Raw genomic sequence first — 25,817 nt, forward strand, 5'->3', positions numbered from 1 at the left:
AACTTTGACAGGTACTGCTGCCTGGTGGGTATATGTTGAACTACAATACAGCTTGTTTCTAACATACCATTATAAAGTCATAAAGCATATACGGCGGCGCTTTGTCGTAGGCTAGGTCTTAACTAATGTAAAAGATGGCGCTGGCTTGTAGTTCAACTTCATTGTCATCGATATCGAATCTTGCTCGTTGTTGTAAACTGTACTTACAATACTTAGATAATATTACACTATTTGGTTGTAAACCTCCTCCATTAGTCCGTATTCTTGTTCTGGTCAAAACTCTTATCCAGTCAAAATTACTTATAAGTTTTAACTGAAAAAAACAATTTTAACCTACGTCGTTTGTCAAATCTAATTTTGGCTGGTTTTTTTTAGTAATTATTCGTATTTATTAATTCGTGGACTGCCAAAATACTAAATAATTCTTTTTTGCCTATCGTAATTAATAATAATAAATATCTATCTATTGAAAATATTATATTAAAACAAACATTTAAGTATTAATTTATTTATTCTAATATTCTGTGTATAATGAATATTAAAACGAAATGTAGATATTGTACCTTATAAATAAAACAAATCATTATACCTACTTAGGATTGTTATCCTAAGATGAATAATTTATTAGACGACATAATGAATACTGAGGCATCGTCTGGTATTTAATATAATATTATCTAAATGATAAAACCATAAGTATAAACCTGAAGTAGATAGGTCCAGTTTGGTAGGATTCCGTCTTGTTTTGGAACGGGTTTGGTCTTCGTTACGATTTCTACTTATCCCAACTTAGGCAGGTATAACCTCGTAGTTTAGCTTAGTATCACCGTAATTTTACTTTATTTTATAACCGAGAGTGTATTGATTGGAAATCATCAAAACCGTATAGTTAAAACAATAGCTGTTGTACAACCTGAAATCAATTGAATCACTTCATCTGCTATTTTACTTCCTAACATAGGTTTTTTGCTGTGTGACGATGTGGCAGTCTACTGCTGGACATACTTAGGTCTCAGGTGCAGGTCACACGTCAATGTCTTATACTGTCTCAATCCAGCGGCTCCCAGAAACTCGTTTGATGTCGTCTGCCCAGCCAGTAAAAGTTCTGCTAACGCTACACTTTCCAGTGCGATGTCCCTAATCGAGCACCTTGAAACCCCCAACGTCCATCGGTTTTTCGAACTATGAGCCCTGCTTATTGCCATGTGGCAGCTTAGTAACCTAAGTAGGTAGGTATATTATTTTGGGATAAGTACCTAGGTATGTGAAATTTCTTACGATTGAAAAAATAAAACACATCTTCGTTTTGTACGTCATTTTTATTTTCCGAAGTGAAACAAAAGCTGTTAGAAGAAATTTTATTTTCGTGCCATTTTACATACTTTCTGAAATACCTACTTACTAGGTACTATTGTTTGTAAATTACGCTAGCCTAGTACCTTTTGAAGAATGTCTACTCAAGTTATATTACGTGGTAGGAGACACCTGCAAGTTTCAACTTTCGTGACGTGATCTGAGAGATTTGTCGAATATAGAGCAAGTGAATAGTATTATGTAGGGTCATATTATTAAGGCGAAAGGTGCTATTATAAAGGCGAAAGTTTGTATGTGTACGTGTGTGTGTGTGTGTGTGTGTGTGTGTGTGTGTGTGTGTGTGTGTGTGTGTGTGTGTGTGTGTGTGTGTGTGTGTGTGTGTGTGTGTGTGTGCGTGTGTGTGTGTTTGTGTGTGTGTGTGTGTATGTGTGTATGTTTGTTACTCCTTCACGCAAAAACCACTGGACGGATTTGGCTGAAATTCAGAATGGAGATAGATAATATCCTGGATTAGCACATAGGCTATTTTTTATCCCGGAAAACTAAAGAGTTCCCACGGGATTTCAAAAAACCTAAATCCACGCGGACGAAGTCGCGGGCGTCAGCTAGTTACGAATAATCCATACTTTATACTTCTTACAATATTATTTATTAATGCGAAAGTATGTCTGTCTGTCTGCAAGCTTTTAACGGGTCGTCTACTTAACCGTTTTTGACAAACTTAATAATATTGTACTACTGTAGCTTTAATACTATGTATAAAGAATATGATTGAACCTCAAAATCTTTAAAAAATGAGTTATACAATGTTTTTTCCTTGCAGGTGTCGATAAAAACCAATTAGGTACTAGTTGGTAGATAGTTTAACAAAATTATTTAAAATTATCGCAATCTACAAACCACTTTCAATAAGCAACGAAAAATACAATTAAAACAAGTTTTTAATATAATATTGTACTATAGTAAGTAAGTAGTTATGAACACGTTTTTTACATCGTTGTGCAATTCAGCAGCGACCTTAGTTAAATTAATATTATGAATATAATATATGTAGAAAAGTAAGGCAGTACGTCGTAGAAATAATTAATGTTAATAGCAATACGTAAGCAAAATAAGTATCATAAAAATACATGAAAAAATACATAAATATATAAATAAATAATAATTGAAGTTCAGGTTACAAACTTTGCACAGGTATCCCAAAAAGGGGCAAGTTACAAAAAAATAACTTAAAATTATTGGTGGCACAGCGTACTTTAAATTGATAACTTTGTAACTAAGTAATATTTATTTTTATTTTTAATTGACTGATAGGTATTTATTTATTTATGTCTAAGCGTCGTTCTAAAAATATCTTAAAAAATAGTTTTAAAATCTAAATCACTTTTCATTATTCTGTTTTACACATAAATAGCCATACTTAGCTCTTATTATCCTACTATTCAAATGCTAACAATGACAATCACGGTTTGAGACCCCCTTGTCATTTCTTACTAGGTGGTACCAATTAGGTATCTATTGTACCTACTTTGAATAAATGATTTTGACTTTGACTTTTGACTTTGACTTATTTGTGTGTGAAGTTAGCAGGAGATATCAAATTGAACCTGTTAGCATTTGAATAGGGTTAAACAATCACAGTCTCATGTAAATCACTAAAACCGATCACAATGGGTTCATGTTAACTAGAATTGCACCATCCTTTACATTTAAGACTACCACAGTTGAGGAAATAGGTTACCCCTTTTACTATCTTCTCCATACAAACGTATTATCTACCGAATGTTCAAAAAGCGACCGACGAGAGCACGCTTAGGCTGAAGTCTTGATTTGATTTTGCTCAGACTTAAGACACTGTTAAAACGAGACAGCGTTATAGAGCTGGCATAAATCTGTCTCGTTTCAACAGTGTCTTAAGTTTGAGCAAAGTCAAAGTGGGCTCTATAGATTTCAGCCTTAAGCACACTTCGTATCGCTAACTATTCGCAACAGGCGCACAAATCGCATTTTTCTACACTGAAATTGCTAATGACGTCAGCAACACAAGTTGACCGCATCAGAATCATTGAATAGATGTGCATGACGTCATCAGAGGTCCGCGTGGTTGCGATAGTACAGTCATCATTGGATTTTTGGTGGCTCTGACAGTTCTGGATTCCGTGTGCGATCATCTTTTTATAAGCTACTTTCACACTAGATCTCATAACTCTATTATAAAGTCAAGACAATATACCTATATTATATTTCGTGATCTTTTTTTCTGATTGACAACTCTACTTACGATAGTTTCAGAAACTGATCAAACCGAGAAAAATGAGAGGGGTTTAGAAGGTAGGTAGTTAGTCTTCATCCAGTATAGCATTTTTGTTTTAATAAACTTATTAAATCAAAATGAAGTTAAGGAGTAGAGACCTATTTGATACCTAAAGCAAGAAAAATATTGTCTTGAATTTCTTTTTTACATATTTCGTTAAAGGACAATAGTAAAACAGTAAAACCAACTGTCCTGTCCTAGAAATTACAAATAAATGTACCTCTTTTTATAAAAATTGTATCCTTTTATAAAGATTGTCCTTATCATACTATCTCACTGCACTTACTATAATATTGTCTTTGATATTAGATAGTCAGTGTAAACTCAACTTTATACACTAGTTTTGAACTAGATTAGTCAGCCTCACTCGTTCAGATCTTCATAAGCTCATAGAATCCTCATAGAGTCCGAATGTTTGACGATGTTGTGTTCTATGCTTAAATACTTCGGTGTTTCTAAATAGTCACTTGAGTCTGAGGAGTCCTGAAATCTTTGCCTGTATGATGCTATCCTTTTCGCACGCGTATCTGAGTCGTAGGTGAGAGTGGGGTGTAATCCTTTTCTCGATCTGAATGTGAAATGGTATGGTGTACTGCTTTGCACATCCGACATTGATCTGATATGTCTTCGTTGCTTTGATTCTTTTGATAATGGTGGGAACATCAACGATTCTTGCGCCTTCTTTTCTTCGACAGACCTGGAAAGAAGAAAAATAAGATTTAAAAAAACATCTTAAGTTTTCATTTTCATGTGGGGAGGCTTTCTGTGCTCATTGTGGTATGCGTACAAGAATTGAAAAAGAGGGCAGTTATTGTAATTTTTCGGGGGTAAAAACTTCAAGGCCGGGGGGATGTTCCAATTTTTGAACTACCTAAGCACCGCGGGCCAACAAGACGACGTGATGACAGCGACGCGCGAATTAACTGAACTTCAGCGCGCGTACTCGTGTATGATTTTTAAAACAAGGACTGCGTGAAGTACGTGTCACTATATCTATACTATACTATAGCAGCAGCGCGAAGCCTCATCCAAAATATTCAAAAATCTTTGTAGGTATAAGGTAGGTACAACTTCTTAGAGACGCTTTGAACATCCACATTTTCGTCAAGTAGGTAGGATCATTGTTTTTGTTCAAGCTTTTAACAGGGCTCTCTCCGTCACTCGTTTCATACAATCGTAGTTCCAATTTCATTTGAATATTAAGCAACCAAAGTCCATGAAATTTTGTAGACATATTGTAGAACCTAATATCTGTGTCTGTGGTGTTTTAGATTTTTCTAAAAGTATGTCGTTTTAAAATTACAGGGGCTCAAAGATTTGTATGAAATTTTTTAAGACCGCGTAACTTTAAAACCGAATATTTTAACAGAAATCTGGAAAACCACAGACATACCAAGATATTAGTTTGTAGAATATGTCTGCAAAATTTCATGGACTTTGGTTGCTTGATATTCAAATGAAATTGGAACTACGATTGTATGAAACGAGTGACGGAGAGAGCCCTCTTAATGCGCAGTTTCGTAAAACATAACATAAGTCACTAGCAAATATTACTAACTTTATTAATATTTGCTCAAGTGTATTTGAATATTCCACAAAACAAGCACAAACTGAGCACAAAACAATCAACGCGCAGATACCTACTCGTAAGTAATAACTGAGTACCTATTAATTATCATCAGCTGTGCTAGTGAATAATAATTCCCAACTAAGCATGACTTTAGTTTTTTACTTCGTTTCATATGTGTGTCGTAATATTCATGGTTGTTCCTGGCACACCTCAGCAAGGCCTTTCGGAATTATAGGTAAGTACCTATCTACTTTTCGTCCAAAATTGATCAGTGCCTGAAGGCTTAAGTCTTCAGTCTGAAGAACGACGATCCACGGATCCGAAACATGCTCGCTCACTATGGGCCTCATAAGAAAATTCAGTCACTCAACGGGCGATGGAAAGAGCTACGCTCAAGTTTCCCTACGGGATCAAATCAGAAATGAGATCCGTAGAAGAGCCAGAGTAATTGATATAGCCCAAAGCGTAGAGAAGCTGAAACGGAAAAAAGCGGGGCAAATAAACCAAAAAATCAGTAGACGTTGGGGTCTCAAGGGGTTGGGGTCTGGAATAACAACTTGGCATCAGAAAGTGCAGCCCCTCCCCCCAGCAAACCTATTAATCAGTACTTAGGCAGGTATCTCCTTACTGCCAAGTCATCCAGGATAATGAGAATTAAGCTACGAGTATTTCAAATAGGATAACTCTTTCTTGGGTAAGCAGTGCTTTTATGCGTTTATGAGCTGCACGCCACTGTGTACTTATTATGTTCTAGTTATGTAGCGATGAGAACATAAAAGGTACAGAGCTGGTTATTTAATATTATTGTGTAGATAGTAAATAATATGAATATACTAATCAACATTGTGGAAGGTAGATAACATTTGATATTATCAATTCATTTACTGTGCTGATACACACGTGATTGAGATGCATAAATAAGGTGTTCGCTCTATCTGTCTTACATAATAAAACGACTGGACGATAATTACATAGGTAAGTAGGTAAGTCATTTCGAAAATTATTTTAATCGGAGGAAGCATTATTATCGATACATAATCAACCGTGGCTATTGTTTTTCATGTCTGTCTGTTTTTTTCAGCCTAATCTTTGAAATAGCCGAACCGAATATGAAGGGTCATTTACAGGCTCAAATAAATTAAAAAATATATATATCTGGACTATTAACTTTGAATTCATAATCTTAGACGGACAGAAATCCGCGTAGATGATGACGCGAATCGCGACAAGTGCCGATAGGTATTCGATACAAAATAAACTAGGTAGGTACATTAGGTAGGTACCTACTATCAGATATAGCTACCTGCCTAGTAAATACACGTGTATGTTGAACAGCTGCCCGCTAGTCCATTAAACGTGGTTGTTTTGACTATAATAATGAGGTTAATTAACCCATTCCATTATCTTAATGGGAAATAAATGTAGCCTAGCATTTAATTTATATATTCACTAGAAAAACATCTCACAATGAAGTATTTTCTAAAGTTTCTAAATAACCATTACGTAGGTACACACTACTTTTAGCTACGATTGTTATGATTTATAAGTTTCATCTTATATAAAATAATTTTTTCTATTTTTTATTTGGGACTATAGCTATAGCGCAAACATAGTACACATAATGAAACGCAACATACAGAAAAAAAAACCTGAATGCGTGTCTGTGGCGCAATACTGTCCCAAAAAGGGAATCACCTCAGCATAATGCTGTAGTAGTTAGTATACGTGGGTACACTACCTCAGCGCTGTTTTCAGGCAGCTCCTGAAAAAATTGGCTCGACATCCCGGACCGATCCAGATTTTTTGCTTGACCTGTGCGGTTGACCTCCCTATGTAAAACTGACTAAGTCCGAAGATAACCGAATTTTTTTCTTTTTTCTAATCTCTATCTAATTTGTAGATAAAATCCTTAGGAAGCTCCCTGCGCTATTTTAAGGCTGCTTTATCAATTTTTAAATCTATATCAGTTTACATGGATTATGAATATTAGCGTATATTTAAGTATTTTTACATAAAACACTCTAATTCCCACCTTATGACTTATGGTTATGTTCCAAAAAGTTATGTAAGTTTGTCATAATACTAGCACCTTCAATGAAAATGTATGTATGTATGTATGTAGGTAAGTACCTACTCGTATGTATGTAGCATGATATCTATTTGATGAAGGCTGTAATTAATAACCATTTATGATATTCGTGACATTAAAATATTAACCCATAAAATACCATGCTAATAATTGTAGCAACTGGCAAGGCTAGATAAAACAAATATTTAAACTCCATTAGCTTATTGTCTATCATTCCATACACATGGTGTCTGCATGGTCAATTGTAATTGACGATCTACAAATAGATAAATAGAAATGGTTGGTATGTTGTGTGATAAATTATGCTATAACGCACCTAGGAGAGGCGATGGGGTTGGGACAAACTATTGGGCCAACGTATGTCTTTTAACTTGAAAAGTATAACTCAAAAATTCAAAAAACCCCCGACAACCTCTATAAGAAAACTACAAAAGAGCTGATAACTTTCAAACGGCTGAACCGATTTTCCTCGATTACAGCTAAGAACACTCGCGATCAAGCCACCATTCAACCAAAAAACTAAATTAAAATCGGTTCATTCGTTTAGGAGCTACGATGCCACAGATAGATACACAGATACACACGTCAAACTTATAACACCCCTCTTTTTGGGTCGGGGGTTAAAAATGGGTACCTACTGTTAACAATTAAACTCTCAGATAGTAAAATCAACCCGTATAATGCAATGTAAATCGGTCGGAGCGCAAACAGCAACTGCCGCTTGTCGTTCCACGCCACGTCCTCGCCCCAGCGCCATCTTTTTTGTCTCGATGGAGGGGGCTCTGACGTCACGACCACAGCATAACCACCAACACCAAGCAACACCGAACGTGAGAACGAGGTGTTGCCAACACGGCCATGCTGCATGGTGCCCGCCCCGGGCACCCCACGAGTCGGGATAAAATTACTGCAAAATAAACAACCGTTAACACCTGATTCACATTACCTACTTGTAAGGATCCTTCCTAACTTCCTAAGGAATATTGCCCATTCATTGTCACTTATCACTTCACAATCATACGACAGCTCGCAACTTAACAAGACACCTCCACTATGTACTCGTAAGATCCAGGAATATTGTCCATTCGTTATCACTCATCACAACAACAGCTTTCAATTTAAAGAACAAAACAACCGCATCTAAAGGGACTTTGCCACACTTAGGGGACCAGATTTGTCGTAGTTGAAAACCAACTGCACTTAAAGAGCGTTTCGCTCACTTAAATGCAGCAAGTTGGTCAAGACCACTTGCACTTAAAGAACATTTCGCTCACTTAAGCGTACCAAGTTGGTGAAGACCACTTGAAGATCACTTGCACTTAAAGAACATTTCGCTCACTTAAGTGTACCAAGTTCACCTTCAAGTTCCAAGCATCATAGAAGACCACTTGAAGACCACTTGCACTTAAAGAGCATTTCGCTCACTTAAGCGTACCAAGTTCGCCATCAAGTTCTAAGCATTATAGAAGACCACTTGAAGACTACTTGCACTTAAAGAGCATTTCACTCACTTAAGCGTACCAAGTTCGCCATCAAGGTCAAGCATCGTAGAAGATCACTTGAAGACCACTTGCACTTAAAGAGCATTTCACTCACTTAAGCGTACCAAGTTCGCCTTCAAGTTTAAGCATCGTATTCCAATGTGATATTTTATATTCTTGGTACAATATTCCCAATTATCTTTCGAATATTTTATCAAAGTTCAAGCTTCGTATCCCAGTGTGATATCTTATATCCATGGTGCAATATTCCAACTAATTAATCTTCCAAAATTTTATCACGGCTCGCTGTATCAATTATGTTGCTATACATACTTAATTTTAAATAGATTACTCAACATAATACACAAGGTAGCCTTGCCAACACGGTTTTTAATACTCCATGAATATTCTTTAAAGAAGCAATGCATTAGCACTCACGATTAAAATCAGATCATACCTCTTTACTAAATCTCAAAATTCTTTACTAAATTCTGAACACATACTCAATGTCATAGCATCGTGCACCCACACAGTGCTCCGACACTATTCATCCACGTATGCAATCACCACACTATCTTTATCTACCGCGCATCCACGCAAGGGATCACCGGTGCCTAGTTCACCATAATACAAGGTATTTGATCTCATAAGAATCATATTTGATCTCATCCATTTTATTTTAACTATCAATGCTTTATTATTATAAACGGATCATTTGATTGTAAAGCTGGTGCTATCAAAGTTAACTTTAAATAATTATTATCATACTAAAACTATCACTTTTTAAACTAATCAATATCTTAACTGCAGTTATATTAATGATTTCACTAGTTCACTGCATTATTAATTACGAGGGTTGGTCACCAAATATAATCTTATAACCCACAAACTATTTTAATTCATGAATTACTCTAGTATCAAACAATAATAATAATTGGTATTTCATATTCCATATATGCAAATATTAATTACGCTATCTCAAATAATTATTAGGCTAATTAAAAATGATAAACAGAGAGTCATGGATTATGAGCGACACCGATGCATGCCACTGCCAAAACCAAGACTTTCTTTTTAACTCATTCATCTGTCCATTCACGCAGGGAATTCATCTACTGCCACTGTATGCTATCTAATATTTCTATTCGCACAATATACGCTTACTGTCACTCTTTATTATTTTCGGCCTGTCCTGATTATAGCACAGAATTGCAGCTGAGAGCATAAAAATGTTGCATTTGTCTACCCTCTTATTGTAATCTTTTAAATGAGAATTTCTCAAGTTAATAATACCCACTTAGCTATCCGGACAAGAATATTTCTTTGTTCAACGCAAATGTGAAGCTTTTACCCAAATTTGTAATGTTAGGTATTAACTACCAACATAAATCATAGTTATTTTTTTTTAAATATTATTCTAATTTGCATTATTAATGATATACTATGACTTTACAAACTAAATAAAGCTTCATTATCATATTATACACACCACAATCCGTAATTATTATTTGTTTTTGAAGCAGGTACCCAACAAATGCAACAAAACTTTTGAATTGAACAGACTACAGGCAATAGTTCTAACTCTGAAGAGAAATATTACTTTCATCGTTACTAGTCTGTCTGTGTCTATTTTATTAAAATATAATGTACAATCCTTTTACCTTCGTTCTAGTTCAATCTAATCGACTTGTACATGTATACAAAACGGTTCTCTGTTTGGATGGACAAAAAATAGCTAAAATGCTTTCAGAGGTCAATGTGTATACGAGTCTACTACTATTACATTACTTTTCTCGGCGATAAACCAAATCGGATCACTCTGTTACATTCCGTCCAAGCAAGTTACTACTCCCTAGTACCCAATAGGTACATACCTATAACGTAAAAATAAATTCGCTTAACGCAATTGAATCAAAAGGAATGTTAACACATTTCGTTTTTTATTACCTTTTGTAATTCTGCTAAAAACCCTTGTATCAACAAAAAAATTCAGCTTTATCTTTAAATAGAAACCTTACGTAAAATTATTCATCTTGTATGCCAAAAGTACGCCCTAATATTATAACGATCTAGTCAAACATCATATTGTAATGCATGGTAAATTATTTTGACGATTCAAAAGCATTTGTAAAAGTTTACTTGAATTATTATATCATATTCTATTCTAGTCTAGTCTATTCTATTCTATTGTATATTGAATAGTATATCGAAAAGGGGATGCCTATGTCGATGAGCACGCAGAATATAAAAAAAATCAAACTAAAACTTCATATGTAAATAATCTTTACTGTAATAATTTAAAGTTATTATCTATCTAATTAATTATTTACTTAGGTGGCACTAAGGTAAACCTGTACAGTACTTATTTAAAACTGCAACAAAGGCTCTTTTTTAAATATTTACTGATTTAAATAACCTGTATAGCAATAATAATAGATGAAACAAAAGAAACAATATTTAAACAAAACTAAAAAAATGGCTAATCCAAAAATGTTACTACAGTGTGCATGAACTATTGAATGAATATACCTCAATAATATGATAATACGATATAAGAAGTTAAAGTCTGATTAGTTATAATAGGACATAATTTGAAAACTCCCATAATCTTTATTTATATGTGACCTTTTTATTTTATTTTTATTTAATGACCATATAATTAATTCATAATTTTTGCTATTCATATTTCATAAGAATTGTAATATTACCTTTGATTATTTACATATGTTTTACTTTGCAACGCCCCAACGGGGCTTCATGTTGTAATATTATGATATTTTTTTTATTTATGATGTAAGACATGAATGCAAATAAAGAAAGAATAAAGAATTACCTCTATAAAGATACGAAAATTCTAAATATAAGTCACTCGTACGCGCTTCAAACTTGTATTCCTATCAGGAAAATAATAACAGGATATATACAATCCCAATTAAGCTTTAAAAGAAGAACAGTTACGAAAACTTCCCTAAAAACTAGTATTATAAACGTATGGATGTTATTACTTACCCACACAATTATTCAATGTAGATAATATGAAGTACTAAAATGGATACTTGATTTCATGTGCGTAAGTACCTACCATTTTAAATGTAAATAGCTGTAATTCCTGATATCTAAAAGACTGTTATGCTCTTTATTGATAAATAAATGTTTTTAAACTGAAATCCCTTTACTAACGATTTTGATATGCGCGGACAACTACTTCCGGTATCTATAAACGCCTCGTGACATGTATCAAAAATATACACTTTTTAACCCCATATATTATGTAACATTTACTTACAATTAATATAATAACTTATTATTATAATATTAATATTGACATTTAATTAAGAGACATGTTACTATAGAAATTAATTCACTTTTTGGTCTCATCAGGATTATTTGTACGGATTATTCCTGATGAGTATTAAATATTTGCATGCTTATGAAGTAGAATATGAAGGTCGCTACTTAGTTATAATTTTGAACTCAACAACTGATATTCAGCAAATAAATAAATTTCATTTCATTTCAGTATACGAGTTCGGGATTGGTTATCATGATTTATATCTGAGCTAACATTTCACTTGTGAAGTTTGACTAACCTAAGACATTCTTCGATTACTTTTACCACTACCACTATAACATTTTAACTTGTTCGTCACGTATACTACCCACATGTTTAATATTTTTATTATAAAAACTTCTATGTAAATAACTAGCTCAATCGTCACACGTTTTTAAATTATTATCTTCTAAGGACGTATATTACTGATGCTACTATAATAATTGACCCACTATAATTTAAATAATATTTTGTTCGAAAAAAGTTGAGACAAACGTGAATTTAACATTTAGTTCCAAAATAAAATTCGAACAAACTAAAAATTAACCATTTTAAAAACATATTCCTTTGAATTTGGAACTAAAAGACAATTTCGTTTACCGATCACTATTCCCACGAGGACCACTTATAGACTGTACGCAATACTAAATCGTGCCAGACTTTTAGCTGATACCTTCAACTTAGTTTAGTAACGAATTATCTCACCTGACTATACAAAAGTTTGAGAATACGATTTAGTAATTTAAACCATATTCACTTAATCTTTAATAATTATTCAAAGTACTCACAGTTTCGGTATCTTTACGAGATACCTTATTGCGTTTCCATCGCGGCCGACGGTGTCCTGGCACTTGAAGACCTCTAGGTGGAAAAGTACGTTTGCGTTTCGACCGATTTTTCCTCAAAGCGTAAGTTACTACACACTTCTGATGTTAACAATTAAACTCTCAGATAGTAAAATCAACCCGTATAATGCAATGTAAATCGGTCGGAGCGCAAACAGCAACTGCCGCTTGTCGTTCCACGCCACGTCCTCGCCCCAGCGCCATCTTTTTTGTCTCGATGGAGGGGGCTCTGACGTCACGACCACAGCATAACCACCAACACCAAGCAACACCGAACGTGAGAACGAGGTGTTGCCAACACTACTTATAATAATTCTCAATTATTCCAATCAAGTCCTTACGTAGCACGTAGATCTACATTATTTCAATATCTTTCAAAGGCAATGACGGGCGATTTTATTCTGCGAAGGACGGCGATTCAAGGAAATATAAAATATCCAAGTGGGTAGAGAACAAAAACCCTAGTTTGGCATTCTTTTGTAATCCATCGCGATTCTGTTGTTCAATTTAGAAAAGAATGTTTCTTTAAATTGGCCTGATTAAAAAAATAATTGGCCTGTTTTTGTAACTCTTAGTCATACTTAGTTACACATAATATTATTATGAACGTGAAAGTAAGCATATTTATATATAAGTCATCTATTTTAAATCGTTTGCACTTCCCAAAAGCTTTCAGGAAACGTAAATATCATGGCAGCAACTCAGAAGAAATCAATGAAAACAAGTTCATTAGCTACGCAATATGAAACGAAAGAAAACGATGTCTTTAAGGACATAACAAGTTTAGTAGATACCTACGCATTCCAAACGTTCACAAAAAGCAATAAAACTAAACGTTCTTTAATGAAAACAGAGCAGCAGATAAGATTTTTTACCAAATTGCTACAGACGTAAGTGTAGCGATATGACAGTATAAAAGGATAACCACTTAGTGTAATCGTGGCAATAAGTTTTACCGATATACAATAAACAGCCAAAGTCGATGAAGTCATCAGTTCTTATAAGTCGTAACATTATAATGGATACAAGGAAACTCTCAACCAAATCGCGTAACTAAGAGCTTAAGATTATCTCCTTCTTCTGAGTCTATTACATTAACTTTGGATGTATTCAATAAAACTATTGCTGGCATACCTACTGACACACAGCTTTCAAGTCTGAAATTCCGAGTTGACTCTACACTGACCAATCAAAGTCGCCTTATGAAGCTGAAGTTTCATGCAGTACCTTTTCAGTAGAATCTGCTTTTCAAAAAAGTGCACTTGATTGGCCTCACCTATATCAATATTCAAGATTTAAAAAAAAATATAGGGAAGTGCTTGACCACAATCACTCCTGATGCAAAGTGACGATGTGACCTAAGATGGGACGTGTTTATCTAGAAGATACCTATTCACACTTGTTTTAAAGATACCCGGATTGTAATTGGTAGGAAACACAGATTTCTTATAAGCGATTTTATACAATGGTTTACGGTAGTAAATATCTAACTGCATTTTTAGCACCCTACGTTTCTGTACTAAGGATTCTTCTACTACTTGATGTTATATTATTGCATCGTAAGATAGGCTAACTCCGTTATCCATCATAAAACAGCCACCCTAGTGTATATATACTCGGAAACGTGCGTCTGTCTTTCTACCCCAGATGACAGATTTCTACATAATTTTTTAGTCCGAGATGGATAGACAGCCATGTGTGGCCTAGAGTAGCTATTTTAGGACGGAAAAACGGAGTAAGCCACAAGATATTAAAGTTCTTGCGTGTGAAAGCTAAAAATTCTAAGTTGTACCAAGACAGGGTATAATTAATATCAAGGTTATATATGAAAAGGTACGAAAATAAGCTCCACCTAAACAGGTGCTTATAGAAAACTAGATGATGCCCGCGACTTCGTACGCGTGGATGTAGGTTTTTGAAGATCCCGTGGGAACTGTTTGGTTTTCCGAGATAAAAAGTTGTTTATATCTCATGGACGCAAGCTACCTCGGTACCAAATTCATACAAATCGGATGAGCGGATGGGTATTTAGGAATCCCGTGGGAACTCTTTGATTTTTCGGGATAAAAAGTAGCCTATGTCCGTCCCCGGGATATAAGCTAACTCGTTGGGCCGTGAAAAGGTAGTAGACAGACAGACAGATAGACAGACGGACAGACTGATACAATTTCGCATTTATAATATTAGTATGGATTATAAAGCCGATACAGGTTTGGTGACGACATTACACGTTATCGCCTTATTTGTAAGGCGCATAATAATATTATTATGTATGCTATAAGCTGTTTTAAAAAGAGATAATATTCATGGTTTATGGAGGTAAACAAATATTTTAACTATATTCTTGTAAAGCCAAAACACAGACTTCCGTACTAGGTAGGTATGTATTTTTATGCCAGTGACTTTTCCGCGTGGATTTTGATTTTTTAGAATCCCGTGGGAACTCATATCTGGGATAAAAAGTAAGTTAAGATAAGTTTAAGAAAAGTCTTAACTTTCCTTAAACTTATCTTAACTATCTATACCTAATTATCCATGGAAAAATCAAGTCGATCCGTTGCGCCCACAGGTTGCGCCGTTGTTACGGCGTGATTGAAGGATTTCACATTACATGGATAATGATTTCATCTTATAATGTGAATTTGTTTTAATGTGAAATTCTTCCCAACCCGTTGCGTTATGTCGGTAAATCTGGTTCTATTATGGATCTCCTCATTTCTGATATTTTGATTGCGTTCAGAACATTTGACTCCTTGCATTTTCTAATAAATTAGGTAGGTAGGTATGAATTTTAATTTTGTCCGCTTACATTCATTTAAATTAAAATTCTCAAAATTTTGCAAGTTGATTGTTAGTTGATCGTAAAATAATAATAAGTAGGTAACTACCTAGGCAGATATTTATCGTTTATCGCAAAGTTGCCCACTACCTACCTAAATCGTGTTCATAATCAAAATCAAAATATTATTACAGTTTTATTTATCTTTAGCATATTTTACCGATAGTTATAGCCATATTGACTTTCAACTTGATTCATAGTAATAAACTTGGTAATTTATAGATCTGTAATTCTATCCAATAGGACTTGTCTGGTTCCCGAATGACTTGTTTTTGTATTTAACAATTAGCACACTTCTATATTTTCTATATTTCTCTATTCCTCAATGCCTGAAAAAAAGTCTTCAACGTAGCGTAGTGTGGGACGCCCTCCAGCATGGACCGCCGATATAAAGCGGCTGGCGGGAAGTGGCTGGATGAGGAAGGCTGAGAACCGGGTGTGGTGGCGCTCTATATGGAAGGCATCAGCTTGTGGACGTCCAACAGTGGACGTCCACAGGCTGATGATGTTGATGATAACACTTCTATAAAATCCGGTAAACCTAAACACATCTGAAGGATCAAAATTTATGTCCTAACCCGCATACTTTCTTCTTCTCGCGTCGGTCCCTCTATTTGGGGATCGTAGCTCCCTCGAGATATTGCCTTCTTCACGATGTTACGCCATTTTTCTCTGTTAAAGGCCTAGGCCTGCATACTTTACACGAGCATAATATATCTGCAGTAGGTACTTACCTAATAGGTGCGTTTTGTTTTCGAATGGAAAATTTCAGAACACTCGTTTCGCAAGCAATTCAAATTCAGAGCCCATTAGTTTGGCAGATTATCGTAAAACTAAAACCGGTGGTGATAAAATGAAAGACGTGCGATCTTGTAGCGTCTTAATTATAATAGTTACCGCCTACTTAATTATTACGAGTTTAATAATGATCCAGAGCCTCAATAGCTCAACCGGTAAAGGAGTGGACTGAAAACCGAAAGGTCGACGGTTCAAACCCCGCCCGTTGCACTATTGTCGTACCTACTCCTAGCACAAGCCTGACGCTTAGTTGGAGAGGAAAGGGGAATATTAGTCATTTAACATGGCTAATATTCTTTTAAAAAAAAATGGGTGTAGAAAATAAGTACTTAACAATGTAAATACCTATGTTCCTATTTAGCTACTAGCTAGATAGATAGATAGAAACACTTTATTGCACACAAAAACACATGTAAAAGATCACAACACAGAAGAAGAAAACAGAAACAATTGTGTGCAAAGGCGGCCTTATTGCTTGGAGCAATCTCTACCAGGCAACCTTTGCTGAAAGGAGAAGTGCTAGGGTTGGATAGTACCAAGTTGCAAGGAATTTTTTAAAAAGATAGCTAGGTATCAAATATCTATTATTATTTTTATCTCTTGATCTTTCGAACTTGAACTTTGCAATAGAATAGAAATAGGTTGTAGGTACCTACCCACCTACCTATCTACGTAATACTTACGTTGGAATTGGAAACAATCCAAATTCCATAAACAATAGGTTTTCTATTGAAAATGTATTGAAGTTTATCACGCTTTCCTTGAATATAAAACGCTTCCCTTATTTTAGATATAAGCAGGTAGAAATGTTCGAAATATAACTTTTCCTAAGTATGGATTAACGGCTGAAATTAAAAACCAATCTATCTCTAATGTGTTGATAAGTTGCTCAGCAACGTTGTTATTTGTCAAAAAAAATAAGACTATTTGACAAGTAACAATTATGCTAAGAAACTTATTGACAGATTACAGATAGATAAGTTATTAATTTCGGCCGTTAATCTGTTTCGATAGTTTCTATTAAAAAAAATTGGCATCTATAATCTTCGAGAATTTTGTATACGAGTATTATGACGTCATTGCGATTGACACTTGCCAAATGATTTCAATTATGTATTGGCTAATTGATCATGTAAATTAGTAGACTTGGCAGTGATAAACAAACCTCAACATCAATATTCATTCACACTACAATACAAATACTATACTTGTAAACACAGTTTCAATCATCTCAAATCACTGAAATGGACTTATACAAGTAGGTACGCTGGAAGAGATGTGCCACACAAAATAACAATAATTATTTCGTGTGCTTATTGTAACTATCAGCGCCAAAATGATGAAAATCAAGTTGCTTCAAAAGCAGGTTGGCAATAACAGTTCTAGCGTACTTGTATTAGTAGAGGTCAGTCTTTAATTCAAACTTGAAGCTCTCAAAACTTGCTTCACTGCTTACGGACTCCGATTTCTGAGAAATTAGTCAGTCTGTCGATAACCAAACCACCTCACGACCTCGAATCGCTCAAGTATTACTCACACCATTAAAGGTTTTTAGTTCTACGACTTTTTAATGGCTTTAGATATTAGGGTAGGTATTTTAACCGACTTTAAAAAGGAGGAGGTTCTCTATTCGACTTTATTTGTTTTTGTATGTTTGTGATGCGATTACTCACTTTTTGGAGTCGGTGCCAATGAGGTGTCAATATGGAGTCACAAACAATATGAAGAGTAGAAGGTTCATGCGGCTAACTGGCACCGGCTCCAAAAAATGTATCTAAGAACTACATTAACTCCTATAACCTATACCGAAGCTAAACTCTAACTCTTGTTTATACATAACATATTCGGTAATAATTTTTTTTTACTTTATAGTGTTTGTAGTTATATTTAATATATATATTTTTTTATTTTTTTTTAATAAGCAATTTAGTTTCTATCTAAAGTCAACTAATTATCCACAATTTAGACATTATATATTATATTATATAGCAAGACTAAGGATATCAAAGTGATAACTTTATAATAATTAATTCTTTTGAGGCACAAAGTATGTATAAAGTAATATAACGCTACATACAAATTACAATACTTCCTACAGATTTCAATTTGTACTTTGAGGAAGTAAATGTAAATCAATTGTAGTTCTTTAACATTATACAGTTGGTACAAGTATTCTCAATGATGATAAAGTACGGAAATGAATTCCAAACCGATAAATACTTACCCATTTTGAAGCCTACATTATAGTAGCCGAGCATTAGGTCATAATATCTGCCAGAAGGAGGAAATGGAAGTATTTCCTGTAGACAGCCAAGCCTAGGTAAGGCCATTAGGCTAAATGGTTACCTACATTATGTAAGAAAGCTTTTTACTACCTGTCTAGCTCATCAGTACGAAAAAATATAGAAATAGGTTCTTTACACTAACTCAATAGCGCAACAGTCAGGGTGCGGTCGAAACCGAAACGTAAACCTACCCATTACACTATCGTCACATTTACTGTCGTACTTACATACTCCTAGAAGGTATCGACTACCTACAAGCTTTACACTTAGCCTGAGAAGTAAAGGGAATGTAGTTAATGTTCTTTAAGCTAACCATCAATAAAGACTTGCTGAATTTCCAACCCCGTTTTATCTTCTTCATCATCCTTATGTTTCTGATCTTTATTCAGAGTTTGCACATTATTCTCCAGTATAGAATCTATGACATATCCAGTGGTCTTTTTACATGACGCTAACCGTGAGATCGTCAATCAGGATACCCCTTGACTTTGAATAAAAATAAAATAACAGTTTTACGCAAGGGCAAGACTGAGGTTCATTAATGTACAAGTAGATAGGAAGCATTCGTTGTCACCACATAAATCTGTCATATGAATTAATTATAGATTATTAATTATAAATTACATTAATTCGCTCTCATTCTCTTCCAAACCCTTCACATTCTGGTAGGAGGGCGATGGGTTTATCACGATGTCGTTGCCAACGAAAGTTCTGGTCCATTTACAAGACCTTATGCTTTAAAACTAGATGTTGATAACAAACTCGGAAGTCACACATAAGGCCTTCACTCGCAAGCATCTGACTCACCCGCTCGGTTATTTTTAGACCTACCTTTAATAGCTTCCATTACATTCCAATCAAATGCATCGAAATTGTGGTATGCTGTTTATAAAACACTAGCAAACATTGCACCTTAGTGTGCTGTGTATTTCATCGAATATCGAGTAGTAACAAAATTGGCATTATAAAGTCCAGCAAAACATAAATTAACATCAATCGAAAACTATTTATATTTATTATTATCACTATCCCGACGCTAATATGACTTGTATAATATACCATATTCTTTCTTACGACGTCCCTATATAAATTAGTCGTTTTGTTAAATAATCCAGAATCACTAAATTCAACAAGGTACATAGTTGTGAATTTGCAAGGCATGAACATCTGATGTATTGTCTTATGTTAGAAATATAAATAAGACAATGTGATGAAGCTTAATTACAATCTAACTTGATCACCTAATTCCAAGGAATTAGATCGAAGGTGCAGATATTATTATTGATAAAAAGGTAACTAAGTACATAATGCTTAATGATTTGAAATTCCTTTATGCTTATGGTACATTGTTTCCATTAATTTCTACTAATTTCCTGTGGTAGGTATTTAAATCTAAATGATTGGTAATGCGAGACCTTTTTAATTCAATTGACCAAAGTCTATTCAGAGCATTGAAAGTTGATTGTACCCTCCGTGTTATTGTGAGTTTCTCATATCAAAGGTTGTCTGTAACAGATTCCTGTAACTGGAGATAAGAGTGCCTTTACACGCTTCTCTTTATAATGAATGTTTAAAATACATAATTTTCTATCTTTAATATAAGTTTAATTCAGAAAGTAATAATACAGATTTTCACAAATATTAAAAGTACTTAAATATAAAAATTATAAAACAAAAATATCATCTAAATCACTGTAACGAGGCAGGGTACCCAGAATTGATTTTCTATCTACAATATATTATTGTCATTTTCCTCTGCTGCCGAGACGTTTTCCAGAGACTCTTATGTTTTCCATCCCTTGGCTATTAATGTCAAATATCATTGGTCTATTTCTGTACCTATTTTTTCCTGTCGTCCAGCCTCTAATTTTCATTTTTACGCCTTTATAAAGTGAAGATCTGATGAAGGCCTTTGATAATATAGAATTGAACTTCCCAACACAAAAACTTATCGTGATCAGTGTAACAGTTTATGGAAAAGCCCCTATTTGTCAACCATTAGTACAATATTGAAGTTCGTCTTCTTAAAATCTTACTATCACGTATTTTTAAATTCTTAATATTACGTTCACGTTTCTGTCTTTACCTATTGCACGATGCATGACCTAACACATATTCGTCATTCTAAGTAACTAGTTTTTTTCCCTGAGACTTCATCCATGTGGACTTCTATTATACCATTACGCATACCATTATGAACGCTTTTTTCCAGGATTAAAAGTACTCATTGCACTCTCTGATTTATTAACTATAGATGGGTACCTAACAATCCCAAAAGCCTATGTAAAAACTACATCGACTCTTTGCTCCTTTGCTAATTGTACCTACATAAAAGAAGGGCAATCCAACATACACACTTTCACATTTATAACACTACATAAGTATTGTATGGATAATATCATACAGTCACCACACGAGCTATTCTTATTTGTTTATTCATATAATTCACATGTTTATTCATTTTAAGTCTTTCTACAGAGTATTAAAGTTCTATTTTCATTAATTGAGGACAATAAGATAGTATGAATTCTTTTACATACGGAGAATGGCCTCCACTTGATTGCACAATTTGTTTGATAAGTGACGTGGGTTAATGAAGTCAGTTGAGTCGGAAAAACGTTGATCGTAAACAAATAATCTAACTACATACCTGTTATAATAGGTACGGAATTATTTAATACTAGCTGATGCCCGCAGCTTCGCCCGCGTGGATTGGTCAGATCCCCTGCAGCATCAGGATTGAGGAGTTGGACTCCAAATTTTTTATGAAACAATGTCGCAAAGTTCCTCTATCGATTAAAAAAGAAATGACGCAAATCGGTTCAGAAATCTCGGAGATTTCGGTGTACATAGGTAGAAAAACACAACTCCCTTTTTGAAAGTCGGTTAAAAAAGTAGCCTATTTTACGCCCTGGTCAATCCTCTACTTGCCTGTGAAAGTCCCGTCAAAATCGGTTCAGCCGTTCCAAAGATTAGCCTTTTCAAACAGACAGACAGACAGACAGACAGACAGACAAAAATTTTAAAAACGTGTGATTCAGTTATGGTATCGTTCAAATAACCATATGAACTTAATATGAGGTAGTTATTTCGAAATTACAGACAGACACTCCAATTTTATTTATTAGTATAGATTCCTACCGGGAAAGGAATCTCTCTGGTAGAGACTAGAGAATAAAATAAAAAAAACTTTTTAGGTTGGTAAACTCTACCTATGTACTTTTATCCAAACATGGCACAATTGGCTTTTGGTTTAGTCTTTTTAACCCCCGACCCAAAAAGAGGGGTGTTATAAGTTTGACGTGTGTATCTGTGTATCTGTGTGTCTGTGTATCTGTGTATCTGTGTATCTGTGTATCTGTGTATCTGTCTGTGGCATCGTAGCGCCTAAACGAATGAACCGATTTTAATTTAGGTTTTTTTGTTTGAAAGGTGGCTTGATCGAGAGTGTTCTTAGCTATAATCCAAAAAAATTGGTTTAGCCGTTTAAGAGTTATCAGCTCTTTTCTAGTTTTCTTGTAGAAAAGAAGGTTAGATAACCGTTAGGTTCATAATAAATTATGTCAATAGACAAATGTCAAGCTGTCAAGATGGACGTTGCCTAAATATACATAATTATTTATTTGAAAATGATGTTTCGGAAAACTCAGATACTTTGGATCGTCGGGGGTGTTATAAATTTTTAATTTACACTTGTGCTTTAGATATTAACTACAAGTAAGTTCTACTTGTGACAAGTTTAATCTTTTGGATTATGAGCCACTAAGCAGGTATCTTAGAACTTAAGATTTTTAACCTGATGGATATCTACCTACCTAATTTGAATTTTAAAGTCTCATCCAGATAATAATTAATTAGTTCAGTAGCCAACTTCAAACCATAACGAAAATATCCATAATCTACTAGGTAAGTACCTACATCATACTATAAGCATATTAAGTATACCATGGTTATCCGTGATGACTTGACTTTTGCTTTATGACTGCAGAATTTATGTAGTTAGGGTGAACCGGTGAGAAGGAACTCATTCCCACTGAAAATGTCGTGCACAATCACGAATGAAAATGTCATGGCTAAACCTTAATAGAAGGGTAGGATATTGCGATGTTGCTTTGGTTTATTTATCTCTATTCTCTACCTAATGTCAATTTAATTATACATAATACAAGACAGTAAAGTCTACTATTAAAATGTATAGGTACAAAATTATTATCTCTGTTATCACCACATATCGGTATACTACCTATCGTGCTATTATCAAAACTAATGAAAGGCTCTCTCTCACTTGTATTAACTATTATTTACTAGTTTGTTAGTGTGTTTGATTCTATTGTACCTACACAAACTCTAAAATATACTAAAATGACAGGTTTGAATATTGCTGTCCCTTTCTTAATGGTCCTTGGGAAAGTATCGCATTAGATTTCTAGATCTATTAATTTTGTTTATTTAATTTAGAGATTGTGTGCAACAGAATTAGCCACGTTTACGTTCAGGCTATAATTCTGCAAAGCTAGATAAAACAAAATGTACCGAATTTTCAATGATAGGTTTTACTATTGATAAAGAGGGCGGTAGAAAGCTTAAATAAAAAATCTATTGATTTGACTGTACCGTCGTTCGAAGCTTAATTAATTATTTTAAAGCTTCCAATATGTTTTATTGGTAGGTAAGTAAAACGCGTGCATTTTATTTTTAGCTAGATAGGTACTATCCTTGAAAAAGAGATACCTCAGGGATAAATGAATTGCTTTGTTTTTTAAATAAAGATTCCGTTTTTATTTTGAGGTACGGAACCCTAAAAATTGTTTAAAAAGGGTTCAATTCAATGTCTACTCAAAACATCTTCGATTACTGTGACACAGCTATAACAGCTGGCTTAGGTTAATACTTAATAGCTATTATAATTAAGTAATTATTTTAACAATGCATTACAAACTTAAACAAAAACATTATGTTTAGATCAAACAATGACTGAGAACAAAAACGTCCAACTCGCATCATTAGATACTGAAAGGGAAACAACTACGTAAGTACATTATTTATCGATATCGATCGGATGTTTAATGTTTATTATTTATTTATTCAAAGAATACATAATATAATTTATAAGGAAATGATCTCATCAGCTTGTCGATAAATGCCACGATACCAGTAATTTTGATTCAAAACATGTTTTTCGGTAAAGTGGGTATTTTTAACCCCCGACCCAAAAAGAGGGGTGTTATAAGATTGACGTGTGTAGGTATCTGTGTTTCTGGGTATCTGTCTGTGGCATCATAGCTCGTAAACTAATGAACCGATTTTAATTTAGTTTTTTTGTTTGAAAGGTGGCTTGATCGAGAGTGTTCTTAGCTATAATCCAAGAAAATCGGTTCAGCCGTTTGAAAGTTATCAGCTCTTTTCTAGTTACTGTAACCTTTACTTGTCGGGGGTGTTATAGATTTTTAATTTACGTCGTAGTTATTCAGTTTATAATACTAGTGAACTAGCTGTTTCCCGCGACACATTCCGCTACTTTCCTGTTCCACTATTCAGTGTTGTAACTCTGAACTAGAGCCCTGGGAGCAGGATTGCTAGGTGTTCGCCTTTAGCCGGACATACAATATAAACTCTATAGGTATATAGCAAAACTAGATGATGGCCGCGACTTCGTCCGCGTGGATTTAGGTTTTTGAAAATCCTTGTTTTGGGTTTTTGAAAATCCCGTAGGAACTTTTTGATTTTCCGGCATAAAAAGTTGCCTATGTCAACTTCCGAGATACCTCTGTACTGTATTTAAATTGGTTAACTGGATGGGCCTTTAAGAATCCCGTGGGAACGCTTTGATTTTCCGGGATAAAAAGTAGCCTATGTCCATCCCCGGGATGTAAGCTAACTAAGTACCTACCAAATTTATCAAAATCGGTTAGACTGTTGGGCCGTGAAAAGCTAGCAGACAGACACAGACAGACAGACGCACTTTCGCATTTATAATATTAGTATGGATTGAAGGGACCGGGTACCTATTTATGAGTAAAAACGTGAAAAACCGATCAAGAGCGATTAGGAGGCACTTGAAGGGTTCCGTCATCCGTGTCATTGTACAAAAATATCAATTTTTAAATATTTTTTGTGATGTTCGGCAAAGTTTCGCATGTTTTATAAATATTCAAATAAACAATAAAACAAATAACTATAAACTTATAACTGTAGTCGGTATAGTACCTACTATAACCCCAATATAGTCATTGGTGACGCATTACCGGTCTGGTCATCATCAAGCCATAACGATCGCGTGAAACAGCACCAATAAATCAACTTACAGCATCAACCTACCTAGTGCACCTATGCAACTAGAAATCGAATGTCAGAAATAAAGCTAAAGTTGCAAACTGAATTTTAAACGAGTAGGTTCCAAAGTCAGTTTGCAACGCAAAGCTAAACTGGGTCGTTTTCTTTTTTTCGTTTTTGGGTTCGGTAAACAAAAGCTAAAAACGGAGCCCTATTAAAGTAGTTTATAAGCTGTGACCAAAAAACAACCAAACATATTTTTCGTTTTTTTTTTTTTCACGGTTTACTGCGACCAATATAATCCTACTCTATGACTGCGACATTCTAGCTCAGAAAATAAGTATTTTATACACCCAAAACAGATATTCATTATTATGTACGGAACCCTAAAAGAACGAGATTCGCCCCTGACCGTTTTTTTTAAATTAAGTATAAAAGTTAGGCAAATGTCCAGCTTTAAAACCCTATGTCCGATTTATGGGGCGAAATGCTTATCCTAAGGGCAAAGTAGGTACCTACCCAATATAGGGTTGAGTCCGGCGTTTGTATTTGAAGGCCTTGCTACCTTATCTGTAATCTATAAATGCACCATACTGATAACACGGTTTCATACAAAACAAACTATCGTTATCGGTCGTCCTTGGGCTTCGATCACACAGATAAATAAAGAATCACTCC

The 25,817-nt window shown here is 34.5% G+C and overlaps 1 protein-coding gene across 1 annotated transcript in view; it reads right to left on the reverse strand.

The window, feature by feature from the left end:
* Positions 1 to 2,237: 2,237 nt before the first annotated feature.
* The window catches only part of LOC123868326, a 29,245-nt gene continuing 5,665 nt past the window's right edge, over positions 2,238 to 25,817 (reverse strand). Inside the window, exon 2 of the mRNA XM_045910805.1 lies at positions 2,238 to 4,325. Coding sequence (XP_045766761.1) covers positions 4,016 to 4,325 — 310 coding nt within the window. The 3' untranslated portion in view covers positions 2,238 to 4,015. The remainder of the gene's footprint in view (positions 4,326 to 25,817) is intronic.

This window comes from Maniola jurtina, chromosome 9 (genome assembly GCF_905333055.1).
Source record: "Maniola jurtina chromosome 9, ilManJurt1.1, whole genome shotgun sequence".
Classification (NCBI taxonomy): domain Eukaryota; kingdom Metazoa; phylum Arthropoda; class Insecta; order Lepidoptera; family Nymphalidae; genus Maniola; species Maniola jurtina.